Raw genomic sequence first — 12,254 nt, 5'->3', positions numbered from 1 at the left:
CCTTTGGGGAAACAGCTAAATGAGCTGTTTCTCCAATCAGTATTGGAGTACCTTGATATCAAAAAAGCTGAAACATGATCAACAGTTGTGCTTTCATAATTTGAATTTTAATCTGTTTACTTACATCAACTATATTAATTTAATTCTAGAAACTTTGAAGATTATGGATTTTCTAGGTATATTATGTTACTTGCAAAAGTATTTTAAACCACCTTTCACTTATTAAAGTATTAAGAAAGCTTTCAAAAACTAATGTCAAGGTGATTTTCCCTTTGTGTGTAAAAATGAAAATTAAATTATGAAATCTAGGGATTTGTTAGTTTAATTTTACTTGAATATCTTATTAATCTACATGTGCACTACTAAGGTACCTAAAAAACTTGGTATGATTAGGGTTTGCATTACCAATTTTCTGGTTTGGAAAAAATTTTCCTCAAATATAAGATCAATGCCTGATCATTACAAATAATTTATATTTAACCTAGAAAATAAAAGCATCCCATAATTTTATCCTAAGACAGTTAAGAATATAATCCTCTTTTTTAACATGATCTTCCCCCTTGTTCATAAGAATGTGGTCATATTCTGTTATTTTCCAATTTGTTTTTTCATGTGATCCAAAGTTATTTCCTATCATTTTATTTTAAAGACTATACTATACAAGTGAACTTAACTAAGCTTCTATTGACAGACATTTGGGTTTTTTCCAGTTTACCCAGTACAAACCAAGTTAAAATAAACATCCTATGTATGTTACTATATTTAATGAGTAGATTTAGGGTGGATCCCCAGATTTGGTACTGCTGGGGCAAAGGGCATGAACAATCTAAACTGCCTCTCCAAACCAACCCCATTAATAGATCTCCTTTTTGCCCAAACTGTAGTATCATCCAAACCTTACCTCATAGTTGGGAGGGTGGGAGTAGAAATAACTGTTTACTTTCTTTAATATTCTTTACCATCTTACTGAACCCTAAAAACTCTCTATACTGGTATTCCTAGCCATTTATCTGATAAGAAGGCAAATATTTCACTCATTAGCTGTATGTATTTTAATTCAATTCATGGCATTTTCAACATGTAGTATTTTCAATTTTCACATAGTCAAAAATTTCAATTTATTTATTGTTTCTGGGTTCTGTGTCCTGCTTACATGGTCCTTCAAATCCCAAAATGGTATTCATATGATCCTCTGTTTTTTATTTAATATTTCTAGGATTTTATTTTTCACAATTAAATACTTAATCCTTCTAGGATGTATTTTGGTTGAAGGAGCAAAGATGGTATTAAAATCTCACCTCTCCTCTCCCAGAAAGCTACCCAATATCTCAATACTACCCATTTTCGACTAATCTGGTATGTCATCTTTATTATCTACCAAATCCTTGTGTATCCTTATGTTTGTTTGGGGGCTGTTTTTCTGCTGTTCCATCCATGTGTTTCCACAGCTGCACTGTATGGTTTTAATCAGTTTCATCATTCCTTGGGTATTAATGGGGGACTGGTTCCAGGAGTCCCCATTAATATAAGCATTTATATAATGCTTAAGACCCTTATATAAAATGGTAGTACAATGATTACAGTGGAAATTTCAATCCACAGTTGGCCTTCTGAGGATATGGAGGATATTTTACACAGGTGCTGCTGTGCTTCGTCGCTCAGTTGTGTCTGACCCTTTGTGACCCCACGGACTGTAGCCCGCCAGGCTCCTCTGTCCATGGGGATTCTCCAGGCAAGAATACTGGAGTGGGTTGCCATACCCTTCTCCAGAGGATCTTCCCAACTCAGGGATAGAACCCAGGTCTCCCGCATTGCAGGCATATTCTTTACCCTCCCTCTGAGCCACCAGGGAAGCCTATTTACGTAAGAAAGAGGAAAAAATAAACCCATACTTGCTGTTTTTATGTAAAAAAAAAAAAAGAATAAAATTTTTACATATTAAAATTCTGCGGTCTCAGACACACTAGTATTATTTCACTTGGCAATCGGCAGCTTTGTTCATATTCCCTGAATCCTCTCCCAACTTTGTCTCTTCTATCCCCATGCCCAACTGTCCTCACTTCAACAGCACTTCAACCCTCCCCTCTTGTTGTCAAATATAGTTTCTTGAAGAAACTATACAATTAAAACTCCTTATCAACTCTCTGCTTCCCATCCCAGTTGTTAATGTGGGCTTTGCTTTCTCAAGCTCTCTCCTAGTTGCCTCTCCCTGGAAATGGTTATTTCAGCTAGAAGACTGGGACATAATCTCTCCATTTGTAATGCTTTTAGTTCTTTGTTTTACTTCATATCCAAAATAATGTCCAATTTTCTTCATTAAGATATAACCACGAAAAATTTCTTTTCCTGCTCAATTTGTTACAGGTTTCAGTTTATATATATCCAGAGCTGTCCTATGCAATACAGTAGCCACCAAGTCACATCTGCTATTTAAAATTAATTTGGTTAAAATAAAAAATTCAGTTCCTTAATCACATTTCAAGTTCTCAACACTCACACGGTCAGTGGCTATCATACTGTGGATGTTGATGCAGTTGAAGAATACTTCCATCCTGCTAGAAAATTCTAAAGAACAGTCCTATGTAGAGAACTAAACACCGTGAGCCAGCATAAATGTGCTTCCTGAGTGTAAGTGATGAGGAGCATAAAATATGATGAAAGTTGAGTCAGCTAATGGGGATGGCTAGGTTTGTGTGTCCTTTCTTTTCCTCCCTCTCCTATGTTTAATTTCTCAGACTGTCTATTTGTGTTAGTGAGGAAGACAGTCTCACAGGGTGAAACATTCATTGTTTCAAGTAGATAAACAGCTCCTCACATAACTTTTGGTATAAATCACATGGACACAATTACTAAGAACTTTTCTTGAGGTTAACATCTTTTTAAGTCTTCCTCCTTATCTGGGAGCAAGACTGTCTTATTAGAACTCCTGGGTATTTCTCTACACTTGATTGTTGCCACTGCTAGATTTCAGCTTTTTATAGCCAAGTGCCACAACCCAATTATATAATCATGAAATGGCCGATATGAACATATCCTCATCTGCCCACTCGCCAATCTTCAGTCACATATATAAAAAATTAGCTAATGGCAGCAGGTGGAAGGAACACCCTTTCGAATCTGAAGACATTCTAATCACTTACCAACAAGCTGGTTTTTCTGAAGAGAAATTATCCCTGACAGTTGTTACCACTTCCTTCTTGGATAACAAAACCTAAGGTATATTCACATCTTTGGCCCTACCTATAATGGATCAAAACCTTTTCCAAAGGAAGGAGGGGATTGTGACTGAGGAGGAGCACAATGCCTAACTTCCAGGGTGCAGTAATATTCTACTTGACCTGGATGGTGGTTCCATGAGTATTTCACCTGCCATGCTGTTGACATAAAAACTATAGTACACTGGAGAGGATCCTGGGCCATCCCTTAAAGTAATAGACTCATATGACACACAGAGTCTGAGAACTCTGAGATTCTGAAACAGGGGACATCTGGAGGGCTACATTTCTTCTAAAGACTTATCAGCTAGAAAAAAGTCACCCAAAGGGAGCAGTCTCCTAAGAGCTCTCAGCTGCATCTGCAGACAGACAATATTACATAAAAATAATTCAAGGTTTTCCCCCTTTTATAATTCACTGATTTTTTTTTCTATTTTTCATATCTTCCTTTTCCAACTTCCCCTCTCACTCATGCCTCTACTTTATGAGACTTACCTCCTAATTCACTCATATATGCACCTCTGCTTCACTCTGGCAAGCCCACTTAGCTTGCTCTTGGTGTTTCCAGCTCCAAAGCACAGCTGGCACTATTGATCTTATCTTATCCTCAAGATCAGGGCTGGGGAAGTCCATCTCTCTAAGCCTGCCTCCCTAAACAGAGCAGTTTTTGGTTTTTAAATTCTGCTGGGCAGATGGAGGAGGACTTGGGCTTCTGTGTACAAAAGTGATGAGCCTATTCCACACTCCTTTATAAGCCAGCTGAAACTCTGGGCAGAACTATTCAATGGAAACCAGTAAGTTGGTGTTTTCTTAATAAAAATAAAAATGTTCCCAAGAATAATTAATATTTTTCAACATTCACTTTAAAAAAGAAAAAAAGGATTGGCTCATTTTTTTCCTCCCCTTCCTAAATGGCTAGGGGCTTAAAATAATTCAGTGGAATTTACTGCTCATCTTTTATACTTACTCAGCTTAACTAATGTTTCAGTAAATTTTTCACAGTTGATTGCAACTCGGCATAATAGATGGATGAATTGATGATAAGAAAAGAAGTAGTCTAGCAGCATACGATCATAAACGTCATCTTTGCCCTGAAGGTTAAAGATGATAAAATGGTTGCACTTAAATTGTATAATAAATTAAAGAGCATATTTTGTGCAAATGTAATAAATTTAACTAAAAAGCTGATTAAATATTTAAATTCTATAAGAACCTAGTTTTAAATTCCAAGTTTCTATTAATGTTATTAAGATCTTAACTGTCACAAGTTTATTTTCATGTGCAAATGCTGTCAATTAAAATTACCCCTTATTTCTATATACTTTAATAAAGTAAAACTACTGCAGGATTTTAAAATGTGACACTTGAGTTCTACAGACATATCATCAAGAAGAGTGAATTAAATTTGATTTTTGAAATAAATTTCAGATTATTTCTGAAATAGTTTCTACTGTATTAATTATTTTAAATATTTTATTTTATACAAACTTCTTAAATGCATTTAAGATCCAAAGATAGTGGGCAAGAGAGAATGTGAATAAAGTGGGTGAGGAAAGATAAATTAGTGAAAAAATTGTTTAGAAAAGTCTTGGAACTAAGATAAATTATCCTGTATGGATGTTCCTTCTCTCTATAATTTAGAATTAGCACTATTTTAGAATAAGTATTAGAGAACCAGAATCAGGCTACAAATGATGATAAATCCATCAATCAGTGATAATTAGGCTTAGGTCAAAGAATTATAATTAAAGGGCAGTAAAAGAAGTCATTGATTATATGGCGAAATATAAACAGTAGTCAGTACCTAACTAGACCTTTCAGATTTAGATATATGACCCATTTATAATTTAGCCTAGTGACAAATACTAATGAGACTTTCTGTTAGGATATTTTTTGAGGGGCAAAAAAAAAACTTACTACTTGTGCTTATTATTGATTTTGCAAATATTCAACCAACATTTCAGAGCAGGAAAAAATCCAAATGAGTCTAATCTCCTCAGGATCCAGAAAATGATCATTTAAGTCTAATATACTCATAATGGCCAGAGGGGAAGTTCTAAATTACTGTGTACTAGAGAAACATGGTTTTCCTGGCATCCCAACATACCTTACTGGTTTCCACCATTGTGGGCAAGAGGCACATATTGAGTTCAGGGCGCGGAGGCCGAATATTGCTTTTCCCTCCTATTAGCTTGATATTTTCTCGACAAGGGAAATAAGGTCCAAGAGACACTAAGACATTAAAAGTGTACAATAAGAATAAATGGAAAAAATAAATCTCCATGTTTCAGTGTGCAGAAAGATTAAATGCTAACCATGTTCAAGTACTGTGCTAGATCAATACATACTTGGTATATTACTGTGATGATAAGTACAATGGTTGTGCTGTAGAAATGGAACCAGAGTATGAAGAAAGTCATGGGGACTCAAAAGCACAAGTTCCTTGAGGACATCTGAAAATAAAAACACAATGTGGGCATTAAAACTGGAGTGTGGACCTGCTATCTTCAAATGCACCAGTCCTACTAGGGTAACTGATGGTAGTGTGGCAGCTAATAAGTTTTAATGAGTCTCACTGTCTGAGCTCTCAGCTCCGGGACAAACTGTCTGATGCTTAACCAAAAATGGATCTACAGAGTTATTAACCACAACAGGGCATCATTAAGAAACCAAAGTTTAAAACTTAAGAGAAGCATCAGGGACAAGTACAATGAAGGAAATATTTAATGCACACTGATTATGTTTCTTCATAAAATCAACCAAAGCAGTTAAGAAATCCAAGGTTTGAAATTCTTTGGATCTGTGACTCCTTAATCAACTTTGAAGTAACCCTCTCTTCTTGATGAAGCAGTACAGGCCAGTAATTCTACAGAACATCAGGCAACCTGCCAAGATTAACTGCTTACATATATCTATCATTTTGAGAAACTGTAAACAAATAGCTAGTCTTTAAAGATGACTTAAAAGGCTTATAAGACAATAAAAAAAATGCAGTATGAATTTAAACCAAGGTTTTCCTTTAATAGATATAAATTATCATTTTATTATAAGTATGCAATTAATAAAAAGCTAAAATACTCAGGAGTCCAAGAACAGCTACTAGGAAGTATCTTTAGGCAAAAAGACTCACTGAAATAATCACTCCAACTCTTTACAATGTCAGTTCTAATCTGTAAACAGCTGCATGATTCTACACTATTTATATAGATCAGAAGATTTCAGAGCTGGAAGAGATCTAACCTTAGGTCAGCATGCCCAGATATATGAAGTGACCTGGCCTATGATGACAAGAGTTAATTACTAATATGTTAAAAAACAGAATTCTATTTTCTTAAGAGTCTGCTGGCCAGTGTAAGTCACTCATAAAAAGTACGAATGTCATGTCAATGTATGACAAAACCCACTGAAATAAATAAATAAATAAATAAATAAAATTTAAAAAAAAGTACGAATGTCTTCCAAACTCTACAGAACTAACATTACATCTTATATACACACACATACACACACAGGATCCCATAAAAATGTTCTTCCATTAGGCTTTTACATAGGTATATTTTCCAGGTAACTTACCTATACAGGCATTTCTAAGTTCTGGAGGGCTATAGGAATTAAGAAGAGTTAACAGTTTATGGGCAAATTCAATTCGCTCCTGCCACTGAATTAACGCTTGCTTCACATCTGTAAACACAAAAGCATACGTAAATATGCCATCTGAAATTAAACTTCTTCACAATTGTTTTCTATTGTAAACTACAGAATGCTAACACTAAAACATTCAAATTTATTACATAAACATCTTTAGTGAAAGCTAAGTGATTATTTTTATAAGATAGCTACTATTATTAAACTTGCTAGATTTCTTAAAACACATTTCAGTGATTGTATGTCCCATTTTCTAGAAATTTACATACATTTCAAAGTTTACATGATTTTACAGGGACACAAGAAATAATTGTTTTGTAGTTATTTCTCTTGAAAATAAATAATTTAATCTAAGCCATGATAGTTTCCAGTTGGTGAACCTTCACAAATACTCATGTTGTTACTGTGCTTGGAAGTATTTTCCAGTCTCCTAAATCTTTTTTTAATATTTTATTGGAGGATAATTGCTTTATAATATTGCGCTGGTTCCTGCCATACATCAACATGAATCAGCCACTAGCATGCTTGCCTATTTTTTAGGCACGAACAAAGAAAATAAACAAGAACATTCCGGCTTTACATCAGGAGGTCACATTTTCCTAATGGTTAGCTAACATCAGCCATGTAAAGACAAATTCTCTGAAGCATGTGGTTTAAAAAGTCTTATTTCACTCTCTAATTGTTAAACTAATAAAAATAAGTAGGATTAAGCAAACCTTTTCTCTGAAGATACGGGCGTGTAGACTTCAAAACTGAAAGGAATATTGACAGAAGTTCTACTAAGTCTCCAGTCACATGGCAAGCTGTGGCTTCATGATACATCATGTGCAGTGTGTTGAAAGACTATAAGTGATTAAAAAAAATGAAAAACTTCATTCCACTTTTACTTTATGGAGCCACAAAATAGTACCGCTCATCCTCTACGACATGTTTTCAGACTCAGACTATGAGTGTGCACAAAGCAAATGTATCTGCTTTCTACCTACAAGTCAAAGTCTCCCATTCAGCTCTTTTAAAGCACACAACAGTCCTCACTCTCAGTCTGATATTTTGTGTTTACATTTTACTTTGAACGAATAATTTATTTAATTAGATTTTTACCGGGGAGGGGGTGGTGGTTTACTGTTTGCTTTAAGTATACATTTCTAAGACTGCAAGTTTCAAAGATTACAAAGCAGCAGTAACAACAGGAAGACTGGGGAGAATAGGCTACTGCTTTAACTGACTTTCCAGAGTTTCTATGAAAGACAATGGTGAAACTGCTGTCAGTCATAGTAGGTCTAAAAGAGTAGCAGTAAAATGGTCAGTCTAAAAGAGTAAAAGAACTCCAAAGGTAAAATTCCTTTAATCACATTGGCTTGTTAAACCTTTCGATTCCTTTAACTGTACTAGCTAATGAAACCCTTGGTTTCTTTCTATTTCATTGTACACCAATGCATCATCTTCCTAATCTTGTCAAATCAGTTCCCCATAGCCTATACACTTCTCACAATTCACAGGTGAAAATTCATAACCCAGAATCTATGACAGTACATAATCTGAACAATGTACTCATGTGACATTTAACCTGTTAGTTGTGAGGACAGAAACCGTGACTATCTTGTTCACTGCTATATCCCCTGTGCCTAACACAATGCCTGACAGAGTAGACATTCAAACAGCTGTTGAAGAATTAAGTTCTCATTACTCTTCTTCACATACTTTTGTTTTAGCCAGACAGACTTTGCTTTTGTTGAATACAACCAATACTTTCTTACCTTTGTGTTGATTAAATCATTTATGTTAATCTTTTCCTATTTTGTCTCTGCAGGTTCAGATTCTTCAAAGCACAGTTTCACACACTGTATTCTTATTCTATAATACCATCAACTGAAAAAACTATCCTACCTCTTAATTTTCACAGTGCCCTTGGTATGTACTCTTTAACCTTATCTCCATTATTAGAGTAAAGGGTACAATGCACCTCTGTGGACTTAAAATCATCTTAGAGTTGTGGATGTTCAGTAATTATGGGAAGAACGAACAGTTGATTTTTAACCACCTACAGCAGCCTCGCTAGATTCCTCTAAGGAGGAACTCAAATAAGTGCACTCTTGAGAAACTGTGTGCCCTCAATTAAATCCTACAAATTTCATTCTAGTCCTACAAATGAAATGAATGTATGTAATTGTTATGGAAAAAGAAAATAGCACCCTTAGTACCATGATACAGTTATTCTTAGAATATAAATTAGCATTTACTGATTTGCATATTTAAAATCCAGACACCTATAAAACAACCTATAATAAACTCTAAATATACACAAAAAAAGTTCTGGTGAGAACACTGAATTGGAGTAAATCTATAGTCAAACACAATAAAGCATTTACCTCAGTCATCAGGATTAACCCTCGATTAAATACAACAAGAAGTCTGTCTTCATCAGATTCTAATAGTATTCTGAAGGCACTAGAAAAATACATAAAGTCCAGTTTGAGAACTCTGAATCAGAACAGAACACTTACGTGGGGAAAAAAAAAAAACTAAATAAACTGTCATTTTGGTTCTCTACTTTCTTACCTAGAAAAAAGACAGCTACATCTAGTTCTCAGTAATTTAATAAAAAGATAATATTTAAAAAGAAATACTCAATGCAACCTGGGGGGGAGGGGGACCCCAAACCTTCTGTTGGTGCTGAAAATAATCTACATAATCATCATCTATAAGTAGGTTTATTTTATTAACAGACTTCCACTATTAGTACTGGAAACTGCTATTATATAGTACAGTCGGAAATTCTACTTTAGTGAGATGTTCTTCTTTCCTTTTTAAAAACAGTACTCAGGAAAACTTCAAATCTTCTTTTGAAAATAAGCTTTTAAGTAGCAAATCTTGGGAAAACAATGTTTCAAAATTAATGATAAAATTTTGAAAGTTTCTTTAAAAAGTCTTGGCAAAAGCAGTTAATTTCATCTTATGTACTAACAAAGATTCAAATTTTAAAGTTTTCTGAAGAAGATAACCTTATCTATTGTGGGTTGATTACCTTAAGATTCTACAGTGTTCAAGAGAGTATGCCAAAAAAATGTGTGTCTAATAAAAGACATCAGTCCCACGTCTCTGATGCAATACACAGAAAAGAAGTTAATCTAGACTTTATTTCTACAGTTAAAGGGAATTAAGTGTAATTTGTAGCAGTTCCTTTATAGCTATTCAGTAATTTCTGTAGCTCTGAATAATTAACTGTAAAGATGATGTTTTGTTATTTTGGCTAATTCCTATAGTTAAAAAAGATAGATAGATCTGGGCTAAATAAAAGTATCTTAACAGTGAAACTTATTCAGAGATGGAGTAAGCTATCTAGAGGCCTCTAGAATTGAACTGTCCAAGCGTTAAGTTAGGATGACCTGCCAAGAGAGAAGAATTCAAGCTTTAGGTGGAAGATCATACATTAAGGTTCCTTCCAACCTTAATGATTATGATAAAACACACACAGACAATCCAATTCAAAATAAAAACTATTCAAAAGTAGCTAATTAACTCTCAAAATACAAAGTCTGCCTAAGTGTCAAAAGGTTTAAATGCTTTCCCAATAACCTTAAAGAACTGGTAAACTTTCATTTATAAATAATTTAAATGTCAAAATGATATTCCCTCACTTGGAAAAACAAAACAAAAACACCAAAAAATATCTTTTTACCTTATTAAAGTAGTCCAGCAGGAGCGGCCATCTAAGCAACGTAAGTAACAACTTATGGTTGTTTTCTTAAACTGTTTAATATCTTCTAATTCTTCTTCTCTCATATCTGGCCTCTGAGCTATGAACAGTTGCATCAGGTTAAATAGTTCTTCTACTGCCTGAAAAGGGTAAAAAGCATTGTGATGACCTTTTATCCCTGTAATATTTTATAGTATCTGTTTCTCATTTGTAAGTACTGTGCTCCTTTAGCTAGCTCTTAAAATTATACAAATTAACTTAAATTGCAGTGGCATTCATAAACAATTAAAAAATCAGCAATGAATTCTATTTAAAAAATTTAATATATTACTCACTAGAAGAAAATTATCTTAAAATAGACTTTCAAGATTAAAAAGTACAAGTAAATACAGTTCAACTTTAGTCCTAAAACTATTTAAATTATTAGTTTTGTAATGTCAAATGTATGTTCCAGAGACGCAACGCCAATCTTTTGTCCCTTTTAAATGAGAAATTATTACTTTGTCACAAAGATTTGACACACCTCAATTACACCTGAATTAATACTGTTTTTGAGAAACTCTTTGTGGCAATATTTAGAGTGATCTTTCCAGACTGACAGATGATCCAGTTCAAGTCACCTGATGATGAACCACTTTTGGTACTTAATATACTCACTTTCCTTATTATAGGCATTCTAACTTTCTTGACAAAAAATTAGGTTATTCTTTCTGGGTGAGAAAAACAATTCACTACATTGTATCTAAAGGACAGTTAAGGTCCTTTATTCCTTCAACAGGAAAAAAGTATAGCACCCAATTCAAGGACACCAATATTTAAAATATCATTTACTATAGTCATTTGACTGAGCTTTTAAGTAAACCTTGAATGTCTTAAAAAGTTCCTTTTCTACCCTCCCATCACCTCCCATTTAGCAAAGAATTTCTATTAGCAGTTTATGGCCTTTGGGTTGACAACAGCTTGAAAAAGGGTTCTGCACTCTGCTTCCAACCTCCTTCCCAGATTTATACCCTCTTGGTGTAAACTTGAGTTTACAACGAAGAGTAAGAAGCAATAATGGAAAGAAATATCCAAGAATGACAACCTAACATGGACAGAGGAAACTTTAATATAAAACCTACAGTCTGCAAAGAAAAAGGAATCAGACTTAGATGGTACATATTTGTATTCTGACAGGCCCACCTCTTAACCATTTCATTCACTTGAACATAGTGTGAATAAGTGAATGGGCTTCCCTAGTGGCTCAGATGATAATGAATCTGCCTGCAATGCAGGAGACCTGGGTTTGATCCCTGGATCAGGAAGATCCCCTAGAGAAGGGAATGGCAATCCACTCTAGTATTCTTGCCTGGAGAATTGTCCATGAGGTTGCAAAGAGCCAGACACAACTGAGCAACCCAGCAAGCAAACGTGAACAAAGAAACCAAAAAAACAAAAAACCCTAGGGAACATTACAGCTAAGAAAATACTGTCTAGCTCACAGCTTAGCAAAGCATGCAGATCTTGATAATAAATATCTCAATAGTAAATACTCACTTCCTTAAAACTACACCACAAAGCTGCATTTTCTGATTAGGTATATATGAAAGACTCATTAACAAAATCACAAATTAACATAGATAGGTTCCATTAGAGATAAAATTTCAATCAAACTAAAAAAAATTATCTAGGCACTTATCAATTTTTTCCCCACTTAT

General features: G+C 34.3%; 1 protein-coding gene across 5 annotated transcripts in view; it reads right to left on the bottom strand.

Moving 5' to 3' along the window:
• USP34 (ubiquitin specific peptidase 34) overlaps positions 1-12,254 on the bottom strand; it is a 224,651-nt gene that overhangs the window by 8,731 nt on the left and 203,666 nt on the right. For 3 of the 5 annotated variants that reach the window (XM_043917700.1, XM_043917702.1, XM_043917701.1), the window contains 7 exons: positions 10,540-10,697; positions 9,230-9,308; positions 7,577-7,703; positions 6,789-6,896; positions 5,564-5,668; positions 5,323-5,447; positions 4,183-4,306 (listed from right to left, as the gene is read on the bottom strand). In XM_043917700.1, the coding sequence (XP_043773635.1) occupies positions 4,183-4,306; positions 5,323-5,447; positions 5,564-5,668; positions 6,789-6,896; positions 7,577-7,703; positions 9,230-9,308; positions 10,540-10,697 (826 nt within the window). The remainder of the gene's footprint in view (positions 1-4,182; positions 4,307-5,322; positions 5,448-5,563; positions 5,669-6,788; positions 6,897-7,576; positions 7,704-9,229; positions 9,309-10,539; positions 10,698-12,254) is intronic. The other 2 variants (XR_006343487.1, XM_043917703.1) reach the window with 2 other exon arrangements.

This window comes from Cervus elaphus, chromosome 11, assembly GCF_910594005.1.
Source record: "Cervus elaphus chromosome 11, mCerEla1.1, whole genome shotgun sequence".
In the NCBI taxonomy this organism is placed as follows: domain Eukaryota; kingdom Metazoa; phylum Chordata; class Mammalia; order Artiodactyla; family Cervidae; genus Cervus; species Cervus elaphus.
Note: the sequence above shows the minus strand (reverse complement) of the source record. Positions and strands in the feature narration are given on the sequence as shown.